This window comes from Pteropus medius, unplaced genomic scaffold (genome assembly GCF_902729225.1).
Source record: "Pteropus medius unplaced genomic scaffold, Ma_sr-lr_union100, whole genome shotgun sequence".
Taxonomy (NCBI): Eukaryota; Metazoa; Chordata; class Mammalia; order Chiroptera; family Pteropodidae; genus Pteropus; species Pteropus medius.
The window spans coordinates 870,721-893,890 of record NW_024346667.1 but is presented as its reverse complement, the minus strand read 5'-3'; the positions used below and the strand labels follow the sequence as shown (position 1 = coordinate 893,890).

At 42.6% G+C, this 23,170-nt stretch overlaps 1 protein-coding gene across 1 annotated transcript; it reads right to left on the bottom strand.

Annotated features, from left to right (window-relative positions):
* Nucleotides 1-14,102: 14,102 nt before the first annotated feature.
* On the bottom strand, nt 14,103-20,756 carry RAB33B (RAB33B, member RAS oncogene family). The gene is made up of 3 exons (XM_039875811.1): nt 20,620-20,756; nt 20,101-20,368; nt 14,103-16,972 (listed from the first exon to the last, which is right to left on the bottom strand). The coding sequence occupies exons 2-3, from the start codon at nt 20,347-20,349 to the stop codon at nt 16,532-16,534; spliced, it is 690 nt and encodes a 229-aa protein (XP_039731745.1). The 5' UTR covers nt 20,350-20,368; nt 20,620-20,756; the 3' UTR covers nt 14,103-16,531.
* Between the last annotated feature and the right edge of the window lie 2,414 nt (nt 20,757-23,170).

Here is a 23,170-nt window from a genome sequence, read left to right as displayed (position 1 = left end):
AGGTTTCTGGAGCTCCGCTCCCCAGCAGGGCTGGAGCAGGTGACAGTGGCTTCTGCACAGATACTGAAGTTTCACACGTGAGAGGTTGGCAGGGCTGCCAGAAAGATCGCCCACAAGGGAACTGAAGAGAGTGTTTAGATTAAAAGGTGCCAGGGTAGGATCGCTTCTAGTCTGTAGAAAGAGACCAATCTGTAAACTGTGACAGAGGGACAGTCTTGGGACTTGTTTTCTGATGATAGGTGCTTTAATTCAAATGGGTCCCAAAGCAAGTGACTGTTAGCAGGAGAAAGATGGCTTTAATTAACCCCAGTCGGTTGGGCCGTGGAGTCAGGGCAGGGAGCAAGGTCAAGGAGAAGATGACACAGGTCACACCTCTGATGTAGCTACAATCAAAGACTTCATTCCTGAGGGCGATATTGCTTTGGCTGAGGCTGCAATAGGGTATAACTTCTGTCCTAATGGGCTACTCTTATTATACCACTCAAACGGAACCTTCCTTTCTTTCTGTCTTCCTTCCTTCCTTCCTTCCTTCCTTCCTTCCTTCCTTCCTTCCTTCCTTCTTCTTTCTTTCTTTCTTTCTTTCCTTTCTTTCTCTTCCTTCCTTTCTTTCCTTCTCTCTTTCTTTCTCTCTTTCTTTTTGATAAAAAGGATTGAAGAGTTGTAAGTAGTGTTTAACCAACTAATACGTTTTTCAAATTAGATATTGGACGATAACACTCTGAGTTTAAAACCCAGCAGTGTGTCTGTGTTTGACCTTCAGACGAATCAGAGGCCACAAGACACCCAAGTGGAGCCTTCTTCTCTCCCTCCCCTCCTCCGTGTGTCCTCTGGCTCTTCCCTCCCCTGCCCTGTCTCCTCCCTCTTTCTCTCTTGTCTGTGACAATGCCTGGCTGGGCGTCCCTGTGTGACAACACCCCAGCTGATCTTTCCCACTCTGTGCCCCTCTCTCCTCCACGTCCTGAGCTTCTGTCCTGCCAGTATCTCCAGCTCCCTGTGCCCTTCAGACCCTCTCTCTTTCCTTCTTTGGGGACCTCTCTCCATTTGCTCTGCGCCTGTGTCTGCTCTCTCCTGTAAGCCCTCCTCCCCCCCCCCCCCCCCCCCAGCCACACACACACATCAGGCTTTGTCACGGGGTAGAACTGGAGGGGGACTTGAGAGTCACTGTGTTCTGTAGGTAGGAAAAGACGTCGAAGGGGTTGGTGCTCCCTAAGGAAGAAGCTCGTGAGGAAATCAGAGTGTGCTCCTTGTTTGAGCCGAAGTCTGAGGTGGGGAAAGCCTCGGGTGTATTTTTCTGCTGAGCCTTCACATCTGCTGTGGAAGGAAATTCGTCAGGAAGCAGCCTAAGCTGATAGTTTCATCAGCATCATAATCACAACAGAAATGAGGAAGATTCCATGTGCTGGGGAACCAAGAAACCACTTTTTGCTCACCCCAAAACCAGCTGGTGCCTGTGAGTGCGCAGGACGCCATGGTGTCAACGAGATTCACTCAGAGCCATCTCAGCCCGATTCCTGCATGACTAGACCTTCCCTTAGCAGCTTTTTTTACGATGAAATATTATCTTGTGTTAGAGTTAGGAATAGGGACTAATCTGTAGGAGTATGTCCCCAAATGGACATTCGAATGGACTAACCAAAAACAGCTGTAAGGACTGAATTTCCGGCAAAGGAACGACGACGTTAAAAAGCAGCGGGTCAGGAAGACTCCAGCTTGGCAGGGCCTGTTCTTTCGTTAACCCGCTTCACCCGGGTCTACCTGAGAAACTCAAAAGGAAGGTCATTTTTCAAGACCTCTTGGAACCTGACTGGGGCTGTGGTTAAACTTATCTGCCCTCGGGGGGTTCTTCACACTTGAAAAATCACCAACAACCTGAAAAGGCCAACACAGGTGGAGGCCAAGTGTAACCATTTACAACATTTATTCATAACTATTAAAATGACAGTAACTGTGAACGGTGAATTCAAGGGTTGTCTTCTCAGTGAGACAGTGTGTGGCACTGTAGTGACTTTCCTTTAAATACATAAAAACTTTAAATCACTCACTGCAAAATGCATTTGAGATTTTTCCAAGAAGGTATACAGTTTTCCATTTTGCTTTGTTTTAAAACAGTTGCCCCAAGTTTCTGTCTGAAGAGTAGTGACTTAGAATCCAGACCTCTTTTGTTTTAGAAAAACAAGCAAAACTACGTTGCAAGAATGATAGTTGTAATGTTTATTTGCCACAGATCAAAGGTTCACAAACTCTATTAAATTTACATCTACCTGAGGTACCTCGATGGATTGTTTTTTCTTTGATCTTTCCTTCAGGAATTGGAGCCTCGGTGTCACTTTTTTTATTTTAAAAATACTACATTTTAATAGTTTTATTTTGCCAAACGTGTGCATACATACTCAAAGCAATGAAACTATTTCAAGCCATACAGCCACCGGAGTGGAAACCCTTCTCACAAATTTTAATGTGTTTGTATGTAAATAGATGTTTGTATGAAATATTTTCATGGTAGAATGAATATATTTAAATGAAGTTGAATTATTCCAGTGCTATTTAAACAAATTGCAAAATTTTTGGTGAGAATTATCTGAGTCTATCGAGATATCACGCAGATCAATTTTGATTTTTAAAAATCAAAAGCCTACAAATAACTCTGACCCAAGGCAACTTCCTGGCGTTGTTGCATCTGACGTGGAGAGAGCTTGTAGGCTTCCCCAGTGCCTCAGCCGCTTCCTGGTGTAAGTTAGGTGCTCGTGGAGGTGTGTCCACCTTTTAGTGACATCGCTCTAGGCCTTACGGGGGCCTGCGAGTGAATTCGAGGCATTAGAGACACTGGTGCATTTATCCGGAGCACAATTTCTTTGCAGGGCAGCAGAATCAGAAGCCAGATGCGGCCGTGCGACCCTCAGAACGGGGTTTTCTGGCCGCATCCACCGCCACCCTTTACTGCCTAGTCACACATGTCAGGGAGGCTGCCCTCAGTGGAGTTGGGGTTCAGACCCCAGGGTGGGACTTCACGGTTTTGCCAGCAGTCCCTGCCTCCTGACCTCCACCTCACAGAGAGGAAGGAGGAGGGTGCAGCTGGCAAGGGGCCCATTTGTCAGCACAGTTCATTTCCTGTCTCAGCTCTGGGAGACTATGCACGTTAGCACCAAACTTCCAACCAGAGAGAGACGTCCTCGGATAACGCCAGTCCGTGCTTCCTCTGTCTGTGACTTTAATACCAAGACCAATCACACCCCTGGGACATACCTCCCAACACTCCCGACCTTTATGTTACTAGAACACTCCTTTATAATGATATTCAACTTGAGTGGGGGTTTTCTTTTTTCCACTTTGGTCCTGGATATAATGAAATGATAAATTTTATGACAAATTTTCACTGTGTATACTAGCAATATGTACACACATGCCAATATATCTTAACATATCGATGTGGTTACATTTTGGGTTACTATAATTAATCTTGATTCACGTATTGGGAAATATGGGGACTACATTATGCCTGCTTATCATAGAAGAAATTAGGTTTATGGTTCTGAGCTCCCTAATTCAAAAGTTCTTCCTCCTGGGTTTTCTACGTTCTCTATTTATCCTGAAATGCATTTATGAGGTTGTGAGGTATGTTTGAGGATTGAAAGCCAGGGGTACGCTTTTAGCATTTATTGCAACCAAAAGTTACCCCCATCACAGTTTAAGAGCATCTTTGATTGGTCTTTTGTGGAATTTGAACTAAATCTATGAGCCTTATTCAATATCTATAATTCTATGATTTTTTTAATTATGGGAAATTAATGAAAGATGTTTACATGAATAATGTTTGCCCTTACTGTGTTATGAATGAGTTTTTTGTAGTGTGTCTGGGTGCATGTGCAAGAGAGTAGGAAAAATGTTTCTGAAACAAAACTTGACAAATATTTGTAATGAAAAGTAAATAAAGATTGCTATAATTGCGCTATAGAAACAATGCAAGTATTAAACAAAATATACAATCATCTGTCATCGTCTTCCTTTGGTCATCAAGAGCAAAAAGGTAGTAATGTTTTTGTTATGATGCGTCCACCTGTATATTTAAGTTATTGAGCAAACTTTACATGTTAAGTTGTTTAAAAACATCATGAACCACTTTCCATTTTCAAAGCATTGTCGTAAGACCTGAGGAGGGGTACAGAAAGATTAGGAGCTCGCTGCATGTTTGCCATGACTCACATACACCCATGAATCCAGAAAAATTAGCAAGACCAACCAAAAGTGTCTAATTAATGACACAAATGTTAATGGTATTGAACGTAAACGATATGATCAGGGAAACTAACTGGAGGGTTGGAATGCAAAACTAAAACAACGGCCCTCACTGGCCCCCTTGTCTGCACCCCATGGAAGTCCACAGGCCACATCAGGCTACAGCGCACACTCGACTGCTTAATGAGTTAAACGTCTCACTCACCATCAGATGACAGCCTTGGGCATCCAGCAACTGCATCTTACTGGGTGCTTACAAAGCATTCTCCAAATATTTGATGTGAGAAGGACTGAACTAGACTATCTTTTTTTAAAAAAAAAGACACCATGTTCTCAGTTCGTTCATTTATTTGACCTGTATTTCTTAAGCTTTACCATCCTGCAGTCACTATTCTAGGTCATTAACAAATCTGCAAACAAAAACAAAGTCCCTGCCTGGTGGAACTTACGTTTTCATGGGGACACTGGTTGTAAACCAGCCAGGGGATGCTGCATGCGCCTGGTAGGTGCTGTGGAATGGGTAAGTGGGTACAGAGTGTTGGGGGAGAGGTGCAGGGCAAGACTGGGGAGACCTCTCCGAGAGGGGAATCTGGGGAAGGCTCGCAGGCCAGGAGGGGATTCGAGGAGCCAAGCCCCTTCCAGGGGGGGGTTCAGGGAGTTCGTCCAGGAAAGTGGGGCTCCTGGCACGCAGGGATGTCTGGGTGATGTACCCAGAGGGAACTAGTTTTTGTAGGGCCCTCAAAGCCATTTTAACGACTTTATTTTTAACTTGGAGTGCGATGGGAGGTCAACCTGCGGTGTAAAACAAATCAGCTTCGTCCAGCTTAGTTTACTGCAGGTCCAAAACACGCTTCTGACATTTTGGATTGCTCTCAGCCCTTCCATCCGTGGGCTCTGAACAGAAGTGCGGTCAGACCTGCCTTCCCCCTGCAACAGGATCACTCTAGCTGTTAACAGGTAGGGATGGACTGGAGTGGGGGTGGGGACCCAGGTGGGAACCGGAAGTGCAAAATGGCAGGGAGTGGGGGCGGTGGGGGGCTGAGGGTGACGAGAGCGGCTGAATTTCGGATTTCGCAATAAAGACAGAGACGGTAGAATTTGCCAAGACGTGGGGTTAGGTATTTTAAAATGTAGGTTTTATTATTCAGGTACGGTGAGACCAACAGATCAGGAGACAAGATAGTCCCGATTTGCAAACGGAGGGGCGCACCGCGCCAGGGGCCACACGGGGACGCACCAGGGACAGTTGGGGAGGGGGAATGCGGGTCAGAGCCTCTACTGCGGCTTCTGGGGAAAGGCAGGCGAGGCAGGGCAAGCAAGTTTAGGATTGAATAGTTTCAGTGGTGCTGGGGTACAGGTCTTGCCTTTAGCGGTCTGAGACCTGGCTCTGGGGCAGAGTGGCCCCGAGTGTAAGAGCCTGTACAGCAGCTTGTTGCCACACAGGCTCTGGATTGGTTGGTTTGCATATGAAAGACACGAGTTGTCTGCTGTCTCTAGGGATTGGTAGCCCAGGGTCAGCAGGACCCAGGTGTCAAAGCGTCAGGATAAAAAGACGAGCTTTCTACATTGGGAAATAAGGAGTCTAAGCTGACTCTGAAGTTTGGTCTGAGCAGATAAAAGAATGGAGTCATCACTTGTGAAAATAACTTCTGTCACTGCCAATAATACTGATGGTCTGGCCCCAAATCGCCTGCACGACCCGTTTTTACTTCTGGTTCCAGAACAACTGCTTGATGTCTTCATGGTCCAGCTCCCTCTCGTGGTGAGGGTTCGTTCTCATCCTGCTGAAATGAAAACTATCAAACAAAAAGAACTTTAGCAAATGGATGATTTAATACATTTGAAAAACAAACATGAACACCGGGCTGATGTTTATTCCTATCATCAGGTTGATCTTGAACTAGCCAAATGAAGATACCATTTCCAGGGCTTTTGTATTTTTAAATAAGCCCAAATTTCGAAAGGGTACTATTGGAGGCTGCAGCCAATTACATTGAACAAAGCTGATATATCGTTTAAAACAAACAAAAGCATTTTTATGTCATGTAGCTCTTTAAAACTGATCTGGCTAGAGCACAGTTTTCTGCAAAACATGGGTTATGAGTTCATTAGTCCTAAATTAATCTAATCTCGTGCCTCTCTGATTTATCACTTGTTTTTCTTTGTTTTTTAATGAGTCATCTGTGGTGCGGTCAGAGTCATGAATCACCAGGGGAAGTTACCTTCCAATGAACCACATGCACAGACTACACACACTCAGATGGAAGGATGTACAGACCAGCAGCCTCTCGAATTTCTTTTAGACTCTGGAATCCAGCTCCTAGCCCAGGCAGAGGAATGTAGTTTCTCCAAAACAAGGAAATCTTAAGTAGCTCGGAATAAAAAATGGAGTTATAGTCAGGCCTCCCATGTGAGCAGGATGCAACGCTGAGGGGAGTCGTGTCCATCTCATGGTTACTAAAATTGGTCCCTAAAAGGAAACTAACTTATCCCAATAGAATGGGGATATTACAGAAATTTCTAGAAAATTTTTTACATAGTAGATCTATTCAAAAGATAGCATTCAGCCAATGTGTGTATGTGTCGTGTGTGTGTTGTGTGTATGTGGTGTGTGTGGCTTGTGTTCAGTGTGTAGTGTATGCATGGTACAAGCGACAGGAGCAGTGTGTATGCAATAGCTAATTTATGTGTGGGGTGCGTGTGCGGTGTGGTGTGCAGTAAGTGATTATACATATGCATGGTGCCAAGTATGGAGTGCGCCAGCAGTAATTTGGCATGAGTTATAATTGTATTATGCGTGTGGTGTGCATGACATTATGTATAGATGAGTATGTGTATTGTGTGTGCGTGGCTTGTGTGCATGGTGACATGAGTGTAATGATAGTGTGTGCCATGGTACAGCTTGTGCAATGGTGGTATACATAACGAGCATAATTCGATATTATTCAGGTATTATTAGCATAATTTATAGGTGCTTTGTGTATTAGCATGCTCATATTGGTATTGCGCGCATGAGTGTATGCGCCGAATTCCATATCAATATTTGTGTAACAGCGCGATCCAGTGATGACTGGCGCGCAACGATAACGTTAATGTGATCCGCGCGGGCTTCCGTACCGTCCGATAATGCACGGCGCAAAGGAGCAATGACGTTACAGCTTATATGCATTAATTATGCGCGGCACGCAACCCAGATGTACCAATGGTGTGTAGGCGCGGCGTAATAGCCAGATTATTGTGTGGCGCGTGTCTGTGGTGTGGCGCGACGTTGAGCGTGTGAATTGTGTTTATTAGCGCGCGACGCGTTGGTTATTTATTCGTGGGTATTAATTGGATGGCGTAGTGATGCTTAGTGAGTCTTAAGCAAAATTAATGTGGTGCTGCCAATTAGTGGCGAATTATTGTAAGTTGTATTATCCAATATTGGGCGAACGCAATGGTGTGTGGTGTATGTCATGGTATGTTATGTGTGTGGTGTGTGCGCATGTGCGTGTCTGTATGCAGTGTGTGTGGTGTGTGTGTGATGTGTATGAGTGTGTGTGTTGTGTGTGTGCAGGAGCATCGCTTATCTAGGTAAGACTTGCTGCACCCACAACTCCATGGGACGCAGCCGGAAACCTGAAAGCACGCGACTGCTGAGCAGCCAGTAGCTACTCAAGTTTATGCACTTTGCCCTGTGGAACAACGCTGACCCAGCCACCATGGAACATCAGATTCCAGTGTCACAGTCTCTGACCCAGTGAGATGTGAGAGCCAGCAAGAGCGAAGGGTGGGAGAAGAATTAGAAAAATGCAGCTGGTTTTCTAGAAGTCTCTTTTCCAGTTTTTCAACACCGCGGCTTAAAAACGGACTGAACACTCTCTGCTCAGGTTCTTGGCATGTGCTTCCCCAGCTTCGGGGGGCAGAGTCACCTGGGAACATGGGAACTACGCAGGTCCTCAGACCCCTCCCAGAGATCCTGCTTGTGAACCAAGCCCCCAGGCAGCACACAGAACGCCTGTTTCCGCTCTCCAGTGCAGTCCGATAAGCGATGTTCAGAATGATATTCCTGAATAATTAAGATCAAAGTAGGTGGAATGTGTTCTGCCTAATGGCAATGGGTAATTGTTGGAACATAGGCTTCCTCCAAGAACTCCGAAACAGCTCGCTGGGAGCCGTGTTAAGATCAGGGCAGAGCTACCTAAAGTCACCAGGGGAAGAAAAATATGGCTCTCAAACCAGCAGGACTTGATTTGATCAACTATCTTTTAAAATAATCAGGATGTTTTTGAATTTTCTTCAAATTGCAATACAGGAAGTGGGGGAAGTGGATGTGGACGTGCATAAAAGCAGACTGGCCGAGTGTGGTTAATGATTGAAGTTGGCAATGGATACATGGGGGTTCATTATCTTATACTGTGTATTTTTACATGTTTCCAAATCTACATTAAAAAATGTTAAAGAAAAAAAGGAAATTAAAGAAGAGAAAGTTATTAACTATAAACATATCAAAAAACAAGTGTCACAGAGGCAAACATTACCTGTCCTAATTCTGTCCAAGTGAGTGCCTTCCTTGGATTTCCTGGGCTCATCGGCAAGCTAATCTCTACTGTGAAATGGATCTATTAGGTGGCATGAAATATTACACGTATGTAAGTGGAAATCCCTTGTCCTCATTCCTGAAAAAAATGCTCTCTTTGACGGTGCTAGCACAGCTCCTCAATCCACAGTCATAGTCTTCATTATCTGTGACTAGACTAGAATTCTGGTTCTAATTTTTGTCTTACAAATTCGGTTAAAGACTGTCCTGAAAGGTGTAGCTATTCACACTGCGCTGACAAGATATCCAGGTTCTGAGCCTATCAAAACCAGGAAGAGCACTAAGCCAAGGAAAATTTCCTAAAATAATGAATGTCTCCTGACGTAATCTCTAGGAAGAAACCAGCAAGGTCAATAAACACACCCCACCCAGCTTGTGGTCGCTTCCTGTGAACTTCTAGAGTAACAATAGCATAATTTATTGAATGTTTACTATTCAGCAAGCATTGTACTGGGTACTTTCCATTAGCTGTGTCACTTAATTTTCATAGTAGAAAACAGTGCATGTATGTAATTACTTGGGAAAGAATTCCATCCTAACTGGTTAAAAGAAAAAAATGCAAGCAAGAGTTTCATTAATCTGAAAAAATGTATCTGTTGAATATTCATTGCGTATAATCTATAATACCATAGTCATGCTCCAATACCATGTGAAAACATATATATATAGACAGAGAGAGAGAGAGAGATACATAGGCAATTATTAAGCATTGTTTTTCTAAATAGAATTTCATTGACACTCCTATCTCATTACGAAGAATTATAAAGAGTTAACCATTTAAGATTGTATTACTAGTAAATCCACTTAACCAGGCACCTGTAAACCTGTCTTGTCACAATCCACTGAAAGTGCATGGCAAGTGGAGGTGCTGCTTGCTGTGAGCCTCTCTGCTGCGAAAGGCATATGTCTGTCCGACATCCGATGCGAATGCATGTATTAAATATTCGCAATGCTGGACTTCTATCTGTGTCTACATCATATTTTAAAATCCTTCCCCTGCTCCAATGGATTGTCTTCCACATCTTCTGGGGTGCATGCTCTTGTTATTCTGTTTGGTGGAACGACATTTCTTAGTATAATAAAAGACACTATTTTCTACTTTTTCTTTTCATTTTTAAAAGCCTTCTTTCCATTCCTAAGTCTGGTCCAATAAACCTGGCACTCCCCCCCGCCCAGTGCCCTTCAGCTGTGGTAATTGCCCAGGTACACTGGATGCTGAGCACGCAGTTGGAAGAATGGTTCACCAGTAGACACAGCAGGACACGTGTGACTGGGGTCATCCTTTAGCACGGTCCAGAATAATGAAAAGTCGTGAGAAGAGCACCTTCGATTTGAGGCCAAACGTCGGGAGTTTGTGCTCTTTAACACTGTTTCCCCATTGTAAATGAGTCCAATAAAAATTCCCCCACCTAGTTCATAGGTTTGTTTTAAGAATCATGCAGATGACCCTAGGGGCAGACGCTGCCAAAAGTCACTCAGAAGCCATTTTTCCCCTTGGCTTCCTGTGCCTAAAATAGTCACATTCCACGAATCCCTTGCAGCTAAGACTGGCCACCAGACCCAGTGCTGGCCGATGAGATGTCAGGGGAAGGGGTGGCCAGTGACGGAGTGGAGCCGCTGGGAACGCTACGCTGGGAACGCTGGGAACACTCAGCTGCCTTCATGTCTCACTCTCCCGTCCACTTTGCACGCAGCAACCAAGGGTGATCCTTTAAAACAGTAAAGCAGATCAGCCACTGCCCTGCCCAAACCCTTCGATGGCTTCCCATTGCAGTCAGAATAAAACCCAAGCTGTTTACAGTAGGCTGGCTCCCGCTTCCTCTCCAGTGCCACTGAGAACGTTCTCCCCGACGCGCTGCAGCCCAGCCAGACCTTCTGTTCCTCAAACGTGCCAAGCGTTGTCTGGGTCCAGGACCTGCTGATTCCTCTGCCCGGTGCGCGCCTGCAGCTCTTTGCACGGCTTGCTCTCTCAGCTGTCAGCTTTTGGCTCACACGGTCTGTGTTAGAGATGCCTTCTCTGACCATCCTGTCTTAGGAGGCCCCTGCATTCACCCTCCATCTCGTCACCCGGTTCATTTCATTGTTAACCCTCACCCTAACCCAGCTATTCTGTGTATTCACTTACTAGTTAGTTGTCTTTTATATCACTGGAATCTATATGAGCACCACTGGGCTACAGACTTGGTCTGCCTTGTTTATTGCTACATCCTTAGCCTCTCTCATAGTGACTGAAACATACAAGGCGTTCATTCAATATTTGCTGAATAAATGAATGGGTCTTCTCTATGGATCTCTATCTCCTATTCATCACTTTTTCATCAAAGGAAATGAGAGGCTACACAAGAGGTCATAGTGGGAATAACAAGCGTCTAACACAGGACACGTATGAGGGGTGGACGACTTCCAGAAAGGGGAAATCGGGGAGCCAACGTGGCAGCAAAAAAAAAAAAAAAAAAGCAATTGTGATTGGCTGAAAATGGAACGTAGTGGAAAATATTGTCAGCCATCATCACCCAATAGCTATTGGAATCGCCACAGCTGTAGACATCTCAGGAACTCTCAGGAAAAGGCATTTAGAAGTGAAGGTGACCCTGCCAATCAAGGTGAACTGCCCGCTTCCTGCCAGCTCAGCATCACATGCCAGGGCCAACGTGGCTCCCGCTGTCCACTTAAACACCCATTTCTCTTTCCTTTTCTTTTCACAAGCCTCCTCTATCCAAACCAGCTCTTCTGATTCATTTCCGTGGGGTTCTCAAAACACTTAACATTTCACATTTATTCTCTCTGTATACGTGTGTATGTACAGATGCTCCTCGACTTACAATGGGATTACATCCCCTTTAACCCATCATGAGTTGAAAATATTGTAAGTGGAAGTATATTTAGTGCACCTAACCTACCGAGCAGCATAGCTTAGCCTAGCCTGCCTTAAACGTGCTCAGAACACTTACATTAGCCCACAGCTGCGCAAAACCATCTAATGCAAAGACTATTTTACGATACAATTTTGAATATCTCATGTAAATTATTACATCTCCCTTTCAGACCACCGTAAAGTCGAAAAATCCTAAGTCGGGACTGTGTGTAGACATAAACACACACGCGCGTACATTTATTATCATTCTGCAGAGAAACTTTTGAAAGCAGCTAACGCGATTTTCAAATGGGAAACACTTAAAGGAAGAGGATAATTGTGCAGAAAACAAATGACGTTTCAATAGAAGATACTGACCGCGAAGATGTGGGAAGTATTATTCCTAAGGCTACTATGAGCAGGATAAATGAGGCCAGGCCTCCTCCTTCCCACCACGTAGCTGATATTACTTTGCAGAACATTTTGAAAGCAAGTTGCTGACATCCAGACACTTCGCCCCTAAATACTTCTCCATGCATCTCCTAAGATTCTCCCACTTAACCCCAATACCATCATCACAACTAAGAAAATAAACAGTCATTCCCTGATACCACGTGGCTCCCAGTCTGTACTCAAATTTCCAAGCATTCTCTTTTGGAGGGCTCACCCCACATCATAGCAAACATATTAAAATGCACTCACAGCACTATTTTTCTGAAAAATATTATTTCATGATTTAGCTCCAAGTAAACCATTTACTTTGTGATCTGTTTCCTAGCAAGCAATGGTACATGGTCCTTTTGAAGGGAAGTAATCTAACCTACTAATTGATTTTAAATGTAGTGTTTATGAATATTAACATTTTAGCAGTTGATGTCAGCGTAACTTTTAGTTTGCAGACACTTCATTGTTTCTTAATTTTTACTTTCATATTTCAGGCTCAATTCTTTTTTTTTTTTTCAGGTCTCTTTTGTACTTTTCGGTGCTTTTTGTTCATTTTGTTTTTGCTGTAGCTGAAAGCGGGAGTATCTAATTTTTCAATTCATAAGACCAAAAAAGATTCTGGCTGTAGGAAGTTTCAGGATGATGGCTCCCATAAGACAAAATACAATAGAAAGCAGAGGTTGTATTAGAAACGACCTTGTCAATCGAAGTTCTTTATGCTTCTAAGAGGATTTCGTTTGTATAAGTCAATCTAATAATAACTATCTTAAGGTATAAACAGGGGCAGGTATTGTTATTGGTCCCATTTTGCAGATGAGAAAACTGAGGCTTAAGGAGATGGAACGTGGCTTACAGAGGTCTTGCCGAGATTTGGCTGGTAGAACTGGACCCTGCTTGCCATCATGATACAAGAGAAAAAGATGAGCATTTCATTAAGTTCATTATCTTTTTAAAATTAAGAATTGCCGCCTTGTTTTTTTAAGCTTAGCAAAGGAGTTAAAAGCGGTGACTTCGTTTTTACTTTCACGTAACAAAACTCCCAGAAGACACATGTTCTCGGCAGTCTGAATGCAATATTGCTGTAGCATCGTGCTGGGCATGAATTGCTCATTTTCACGAAGCATGACTCAACCATCACATCAGGAAATTTTTCCTCTTGAAACCTCCTGGAGCCAAATTATTGAAAAATGGAGAGGAGTCACTTAAGGATATGACTGTCAAATGGCGAACACTTTGGGAAAGAGGGTAACTGTGGAGGAGACAAATGACATGTAAATACTAGAGACTGACTGTGAAGATGAGGAGACCATTATATGTAATCAAGCCTTCTAGAAGCCTCATTAATGCAAGCAGTTCCTCCTCCTCCCACTGTAATATTCTAGGGAGGAATGGAGTGAAATGGTGAGATTAAATACACTTCATTACTTTGAAAATCTTGATTTAACACTTCATGATGTTTCTAAATCCAGTTATGTTGATACTTGCATTTAATGACTGTCAAAGTTAAAAAGAAAAAAGACCTCACAAAGATCCTTGAGTCCAAACAGTAGAAAAACATCATCGCCCAGGCTTATTAATCCTGGAGCTGAGTCTCAGTTCCACCCACCCGCTCCACAAACGTTTTTATTGGGATTCGTTTGCTAGATTTCCATCTCCCCAATTCATTCTTGCAAACTGCATGTTGCATTTACATTTTAACTAATGGATGCAAAAACTAAGTCTTAGTTCGGAGAAGTTTTAAACAGAATGGAAAATTCTAACTTTTAAATGCTTAGATAGGAGCATTTTTATAGGTGACACAGACTTTAGGAACAAAGCCCATCAGATAGAAACATTTCCAACACCCACCAGGAAGAGATAGATGTGTTTGTTTTCCTAAAAACTCTTTAAGGTAGCATATTCCTTAGTATGAAATACATCCCAGACACGTGTCATAGAAATGTTCAATAATGAGAATGTCGCCATGTAATAGAAAAATGCGTAGCATCTCTCTCAATTCGAAAAGTCTTTTAATTACTCTGCCACGAGCTACCCAGTGAATCACCCAGATGGCACCAATCGAAAAACAATTTCTTAATGGCAAAGCTGGTTTATTGAACTTCGTGAGGGAAATGTTACAGTGACACTATTCCACCACAAAATTATTTAACTTTAGTTTAGATTTCAAGAGGAAACATTTTAGCAGTATACTGTCAATAAAGCATCATCATTAATAGCTAACTACATTAGATTCTGGAATGAGCTTCCGTTGGTGTTCTCAAATTAAGACTTCCCCAAAACATATCTGATATTTTTAATTAAAGGTCACAGTTAAAATAAATTCACACAGGAGTTATGAAATATGTGATCTGTGCTTTAAAAATTAATAATTAATTGTTTGATAGCCATCATTTTGGAAGTGACTTCTCTCAACAGTCAATGAATTGTTTTTATAAATATTTTAGAAAATATTTAAAAGCTTTATCCCTATTCAACTAATATGTATGTTCTTTTTAAAAATAAAAACACACATAGAAAAATATTAAAACAAATTATTACAAATGAGATACAAATATTTTTAAATTAATAAATATTAAAGTGAAAAAAATCAGTCCTTTCACAGAACTGTAAAGGACTTAATTTCTTACAAAAAGAAAGTTAAATTCCTTAAAAAAAATCATTAATAATAGCACTGAAAAAACATACATGTGCTTGGAAAGTCTGTAAACTTTCTTCCCTTACTTTAGGAAATGTTTTGAAAAGCAATAAACAGGTTCCCTTCTTTAAAAAACTGTTATGCCCATCACATGATTACAGCTGTCACTGTTTTACTATAAAAAGTTACAAATCAACATTATGTCAAATCATTTTTAATTCTAGCATAAAAAAGTGGATTAATCTCCCTAAACACAAATAAAGCCAACTTGTTTTCCCTTAATCTCTAACATGTAAAACTGAATAATTACTTCCTATAATTATTACTTTCAGTTAGTTCACTTACCTAATCTCGTTTTTATAATTAAATTACCCAGTTAGGACCACCATGATGATAAAACAAAAATCCTAAACTAGATTGATATACATTTAATTGGTTTCCCACAGTCTGAAAATACGTAAGTACAATGATGATTTGTCTTAATTTCCTCTAAAATTATCAAGGACAGCAATCTATCAGAATTAGTCAACGTGTACACTTCCGTTAAAGTTCATGGCTTACATTCCATTCCTGTAATAGCTTCATATGCAAGCTTACCATTTTCTATGTGCAAAGTCTTAAATGCAAAATAAAAGTATCTAGGGTAAAAAACATTTTGAAATATTCTACTACCTAGAGATAGACAAAATATTTTTCAGTATCTAATTTGTTTTTCAAATTGAGGAGGAATTTCATGTCATGGCCCTAAAGTTTAAAGATTTTTGTACTGTAACACAATACTATTACAGAAATACATGTAGACTCATAGCAATTAGAGGTATGCCCTCGGTACTACGATCCAAGTGGATGACTTGTTAATTCAGCCTTTACTTATTAAGTTGATAGGGGGTGGAGGAGAGCAAGAGAGACTATGCCAGATCTACATCCAGAAATTATAAAAGCTAAGAATAGGTCTCCTGTGGTAGCCAGAAACCATATTTACCTATTTTCTCCCAAGTTACAACTCCTCACCTGCTCTCAATTTGTTTTTCGCCATTTAAAGATATCATAATAAAACATAAAGCACCTTAATATCATTTCATTTATATTAAAATTTGACTCTTGCATATTCTAATATAATTTAGTAAGAAAACAATTGAAATTACTCTTTAAAAAATAACGATTTTTGTAGACCTCGTTGATATTGATTAAAAACATCAAGTATCCAGAACTGTTTGGAAAGTCATTCTTTATGAACTTGAGAACCAGAAAACATTCTACACCTACTCCTCCCACTGGAACTCCAGTCTTGGCTCTAAAATGTACCAGTAATAATGTCATGAAATCCAATAATAACGCAGAGAAAAAACTCTAGGGAGAGGCAAATACTAGTTTTTATCCTACTGAGAAACACTTCTCATTCAAAGGACATACCATTAAGTGTGTACTAAACCTTCGGTATTTTTTTGCAATCACAGGAGCACAGGATCGAGCAGTCATGGACTCTTGGAACTCTATCATGCTCTCATCGGAAGCCCCCTTCACCGGGTTCTCAATGGAAACATGTTCTGACTCATCCTACCTTTGCTTCATTTTTAACCTCACCTGAAAACCAACTTTTTCCTTGTGTTGTCACAGTGACAAACTCAATTAAGTAGATACAAAATACAAAAGTAAGCATGATGATGATAAATGGTAAAGTGTCAGGATGACCCATTATATTTGAGATTAAATTTTATGACTATCACTGTCATACTTCAAAAGTATTTCTTTAGTCAAAATTAAACAGCACGGTAAAGACTGTTATTTAGCACCAGCACGTCATTGCAGGCTTTGGTTCAGGCCTCAGGATAACTCCATTATCGGGGGGTTGACTAAGCATTAATGGTTTGTGGCTCTTAAGTTTATGAGCCAAGGTCATAAATATAGCTTCCACATGGTCGTTATCATTGGGGTTTTTAGCAGAGGTTTCAAACAAAGGCATACTGTGTGTGTCAGCAAATTTTTGTGCCAAGTCTGTAGGTACCTGAATGGCACTTCTTAAGTCACATTTATTTCCTACGAGAATCCGTGGTATATCATTGGCTAGCAAATGTTGTTTACATTCTTCTATCCAAGATGGCAGGCTGTGAAAACTAGCCATGTTGGTCATGTCATACACGAAGACCACAGCATGTACATTTCTGTAGTAGTGCTGTACCATGCTCTTTCTGAATCGTTCTTGTCCCGCAGTGTCCCATAACTGGATCTGAAAATGGGAAAAAAGAAAAAAAGGAAAAAAAAGGAAAACTGAAAATTTCATGCAAATTATTCCTATGGAAAAGCTGCATCACCTTTGCATGGTCTTCAGTATGTCTTCACTTAGTGTACCCCTGTATCCTTCCATCATGCCTTTTCGGTATTATTTATGGGATCCGGACTTCATGATGCTACTCTAGATACCGCATAATTAGTAAAAGTATCAGAAAAAATATTTCAATTTAGCATTTAAATTTCAGTAAATCGAATTTGGATGAAATTATGCCTCAAAAATTGATTTTAAAATATTAAGAGAAAACTATATCAGGTTTTAACAAATGTGTCTAATTCCTATAAACTTAGTTACTATATGCCTTTCTCTACCTTTCATAGGTCTAATTTTTAACTGAAAGACTTGTACAACTTACAGATATTCAAGGTACAAACTAGACGCCTAACCTAGTGAATTCTCATAGAGCAATACAGAAATAGAGGAAAATAGTAATTAAATTAGTAATTACTTTTATGGCTCTCCAATAAAGTATGACATTATTTCATACTTCCTGTTTCTGGGAAGTCTCAATGTGATTAGAAGGCATAGGATTTTCAGCAGGATTGATGGGAAGAGGAGTATGACTGAGTCCATCCCATCCCAAAACAAAACCAACAAACGAATAGTGTCAGGGATAAACGGCCTCATCACCACCATTTACATTTACTGAGGACTTCCGCAGTTCTTTGAGACAGGTCTAAATTCTGTATAATTATTATTTTTTTAAGTTTAGTTTTTATAAAAGAAATGCATGGTTTTAAGGAAAACAAAGAAAAGTAGAAATAAAAGAGAAACTGCCTTAAAGACAACCACTGATTATTTTTGGTATATTTCCTTTTTGTGTGTGTTTTTTTAAAACTTATAAATGTATGTTAAAACATTATACATTTGCGCTTAAAACATAAATCATTCTTCAATGAAATGACTTGTGAATATCTGAGCTACAGGACATGTTATTAAAAGAGAAAAGATCAGCTCTAATTTATTTGGGCAGCTTTTATATGGATCATCCAAATTATTCCCAAATATCTTTTAAATATTAAAGATACAGTTTGAAGTAATTTTTTTCATAAAAAAAGATGTAATTCACATAAGATTTACCCTTTTAAAATATACAGTTCAGTGGTGTTTAGTATATTCCTAAGGCTAGCTCTTAAATTTGCATCAGATTCATCCATGATCTTAAAAGTATAAATGGCAACCAAGAAGCAGATAAAGGGCCACTAAATTTCAACTCCTCTCCTCTCTCTCTTTCCTCTATGTATTATTTTTATATCCTGCTCCCATTTGGGAGAATTTCTCTCCCTTTCAGCTGTCTGCCTGTGCCCTACTTTATCGCTGCTTCACTCTCAGCAGCCACAGAACTGATGGTGCCAAAGAGGAATAATGATGTTAAGCCACCAGGGAAGAGCTGTCTTAAGAACCAACAACGAACCTGGTGCTTCATATACGTTCTCATCTAATCCTCATACCAGCCTGATTCGCTATTATTAGCCCAATGTTTCAGAAGAGAAAACAGACTGAAAGATTAAGAAATCCACCTAAGGACTAGAATGAGCAACAACCCTACTTCCTCTGAGACTGAGGGGTTTTCAGGAATGCGGGACTTCCAGTTTTACAACTGGAACAATCTCGGGCATTACTGGTCATCCTACTAAGGACACTCACTCCCGTCCTTACCCTTTCATAGGTTCAGATTTGAGCCAAGTAAGTTGGTCTCCAATGTCCGTGCACTTTCTCCTCTCCCAGAATGGCTTCTCCCCAACTAAACTACCTCCCAGACCCCAGAAGCCCCATTATTTTCCTTGCCCACTAGTGTCTGGGCCTAACTTAATGCTGATGAAAATATTCAGTCTCTTCTTATTCTATCTTTTCCTCTGTAATGAATATAAATCTTTCTTAACTCTCTAATACAGTGCACCCAAAAGACCACCGCTGGTAGCACTGAAAGGGACAATGAAAAATTAAGGTGAAAATTAAAAGGCAAAAAGACCTAGAGCAGGTTGATTTCTTTTCAATCCAATTTCTCCTTTACCATCAATAGCATTTAAACCCCTGTGCAGTGGGGTGAGGGGTAGGGTGGTGGTTAGGGAACTGAAAAATAAACTGTTCCTGCCTCAAGGATGTGAGGTTAAGAATGAAGCAATGAGCCTATTTCTCCCCCACGGAGTATGAGGTAAAGATGAACGTCCTAATTTAAAGGAAAAGCAGTTCCTAGGGTCTGCGTGTTTTAAGGGGTTGTGGCAGCAGATGGCTGAGGAGTTAGTGGTTACTTGAAATGAAGAAGTGTGTCCAAGGTTTAAACCGTCAGGAGGACTCGGCCCTCTCGTTGATCCTCATTCTTCTATGCCCCATTCCAACTCCTCAGAACTCGTCTTGGCCTTGGGCTTACTAGTCTCTGGAGCCGGCAATAACTAAAGAACTGGGAGAGACAATGGAGCCAAGAATGCCCTTCTGGCAACCCAAGCAGGAACTATTATGTATAGAACGTCTGTGCTAGAAAAGACTTTTCTAAACAACCCAGCGTCATACAGAAACTGCGGGAGCAAAACTGGATGCAAAAGAATACCTAAGTACTTCCTCAAAGGCAAGAAGGCTGTACTGCCACAACACCTAGGGCAGTGAGTGCTCAGATGGCTGTTTCATAAATAATAGTTATTAAATATATTTTCCATGCTTGAGAAATTTCGCTGTTTTTCCTTTGGTCTCACTCCACTGACTCCCAGCACATGAGACACTGCCAATGAGTCAGTGGAGGCCCCTACACACTTGGTACTCAAAGTGTCGCCCACGGACAAGCTGCATCGGCATCACCTGCGACCTTACCAATTCGGAATCCGCCTTTAGAAAAATAAAAACACAGTACAAGATCCCTGGATAAATCGCATGCCATTAATGATGGAGAAGCACTGCCTTAGAAGTTTGCTATATACAAATTCTTCTAATTCCCAACTCCAATCTCCACATCAGCGTGAGAAAAGATGGAGCACACAACTTGTACAGGGCCAGCGTTTAACCCACGGTGGGCTTGGGACACGTGTCATCCCGGGGCGTCCTTCCTCGCTGACAGTGCCCCATCCGCTCACCTTGATGCGCTCTCCATCAATCTCCACTGCTCGTTCTCGGAAATCCACCCCGATAGTAGCCTCGGTGCGGTCGGGGAAGCGGCCCGCGCAGAAGCGGTAGGTCAGGCACGTTTTGCCCACATTGGAGTCGCCGATCACGATTATCTTGAAGATGCGGGAGCGTGCTGGCGGCAGAAACACTGAAGTCCCTGACAGCGCACCGCTGGCCGTGAAGCTCGCCTCCAGCGACGACTCCAACTCCGAGGCCATCCTCCCGACCCGCCCCAACCTGAGGCAGAGGAAAGGAGACGCGGACCGGCTGGGAGCTGACGCCAGCGCCGCCGAGCGCGCCCCGCGGGCCGCCCTGGGTGCGCAACGTCGCCGGAGCCCCCGCCCCCCGGGCCGACAGCGCGCGTGCGCACCGCCGACCCCGCCCCGCCCAGCGCGCGCAGGTGAGCCGCCCGCCCGCCCGGCCTCGCCGGTCCTCCGGCCCAGCCCGCGGCCCCCTCCCCGGCGTCACTCGGGCCCGCACCCGTCTACCTGGAAAGGCCCGGGACCTGTCGGGGACCCGACGGCGGCGCGGAAGGCCAGCCTGCCAGGCGGCCAAGCGGAGCGCCCCAGGCCCGGCACCCTAGCTGGCACGGCCCCGCCACGTCCGAGGCTCCCGCCCTCCAGAGGAAGCCGCGCAATCAGTCTGGGGGCGGGGAGAGAAAGACAGCTGAGAGGAAGGAGGTACCACCAGGCGCTCTCTCGCGAGACGGCCGCGGAGCCGCCTCCGCCGGGGCCGTGCGCCTGGCGCAGGTGGCAGAGGTGGTCGGAGGGCTGCGGCGTGGGCTTGGGCGCCGCCGTGGGCGTGTGCGAACTCCGGGCGTGGAGGTGCAGTCGTGTTCCCTGGGCCTGCAGCGGGGCGCTGCGGCCTCGCCTGCGCTCTCTGCCTCTTCTGGGCTCTCTGGACGGCGGGAGTTGGGACAGCGACAAGGGCTGGAGGGGATGGGACGCGGAGACCTTGGAAAAGAAGCCGGCCCGGCGCGGGAAACCCCTGGGGGCGAGCTGCGGGCCGCGCGGAGCTTGGCTGCCTTTATTCTTGGCAGGCGCATGGTTGTCAGGGAACAGGCGGGAGTTCGAGACCGTCCATCCGGTTGGCAAGAATAATTTCCTTAGGTACCCGCTAGGCCATATGAGGATATCTGCGGGACCCCGGTGCCGAGGGTTCGTTTGGCCAATACCCCCTGGCCAAGAAGTAAAGATCACATGTGGGCCACTTGGAGGCATTGAACCTGGGAGTTGTTTCTAGACGGCCTCGCTGATGAGAATAAAACCCATTATGCCCTAGTTATGTCTCATGCCTGGGTGACGATGCTGTAGCTTTAAATATGACTGGGCGCACGCAGACGTAGCCTGACAAACTACCTAAGGAAAATAATAGGCGAGACTACCCAGCCTGAAAGAGTTTTCTCTGGATTACCGTGAATACTTCAGAGGAAACCGACCATACATTAAGTGATAGAAAAGGTCCAAAATACGCACACATTGTTTTTTGTGGAGTGTTGTTTTGCGATGACGAGACTTTTTTGTTTGAGCAAAATGGTTATGCCGTTTGAAACTCAAGGACTACGGAGAGGAGAACATGGCAGGCTTTCGAGTGAGGGGAATGATCAAAGACTAAAAGTTCTAGGAAAGGAGATAAAGTGCTTATTCCACTAAATAAAATGAATATGTTGTCAGAGCCAATTAGTGGTAGAACCTGAGCATGGCCAGAATTAACAGGAATTTGCAAAGCCTGTATGCAGTAATTTCGGTAGAAAAACTTTGTACAGTCACTAAGGTACCAAGTTATGTTCGCCAGGAAAAATAATTTACTTACCTCTGGCTGAATGTGTATGCCAATTACATTTATTCAGTTTCCTGTTACAGGAACTAGAACATGGGCTGGAAAATCTAATTGTTTATCTGTGAGGTTATTTTCATGATGATTAATCCCAGAAACTATTAGAGAGCCTTGGAATATACTCCTCTAGTTTATTCTACCTATCTCATTCAAGGGAGAGAATCTGAAGATTTAGGACAAAAAGCAGTTGAAGAATTCAAAGATGTGGATGGTGAAAAAAGCATCAACATCTTTGCACCCCAAGAGCCTTAGTGTTTTTTGTATTCTGTTTTTGTTTTTTTTTTTGTTTTTTTGGTTTGACTCTTACTAAAATGTAAAATGCATCAGAAGTTCTATATCTTGTCTGTTTATCCAAGTCCTATTCATATTTCGTGTCCTAGCTCAAAAGTCTTATCTATGTGAAGCTTTTCTTTATTAGTTCAGCTCAGAACGTTATTTGCTTTATTCAAAATCTAATGCACTTTTGGGAGTATAGCTCATTTGGTCTTTGAATACTGTCTTCCACTGTTTAAGTTTCATCATTATATGTTGTGTCTTATCAACTAGATTGTCAGCTCTTGACTGTGGACTGAAAGCTCATTCAGCAAATGACGAATAAATTAGAGAAGTGAGAAATTTCCTGTTTAAAGATTGTCAGTTTGAACCCATTAGCAATTATGCACAGTTCAGCACCACTTAGATGGAAAAATCACTGTAGACACTGGATATGGTTATGAATTTTGTATATTCAGGTTGCAGTTTGAGAGACTGCTCATGTTACCAAAGACGCCTCCAGGTTTGATAGTTGAAAGAGATTCTACTGTTGGGAAGAGTAGACTTTTTAAAAGTGGGTATATTAAAGTCTCATTTTTAAATTTGTTTCACAGTTGGCTGTTTATAGCAAAAATAAGAGCAGTATATTGGGATTGTAACACATAGAAAGAAAACGTATGCTCACAATATCACAAAGGACGGGAGGTAAAAATGGAAATAGAGCTTACATTATATGTGTTGTGTTATATCTTATTTGAAGGCAGACTGATGAGTTAAAGGTGCATATTATAAAACTTAGAACTAAAACGAAGCATAGCTAAGCAGTCAACAGAATTAAAATGGAATACTACAGATTAGTCCAAAAGGAGCCAAGAGAAGAGGGGAAAAAAAATTTTAAATGTAGATGGGTCAAATAGAAAACAAATATTAACCACATCAATAATTAATTGT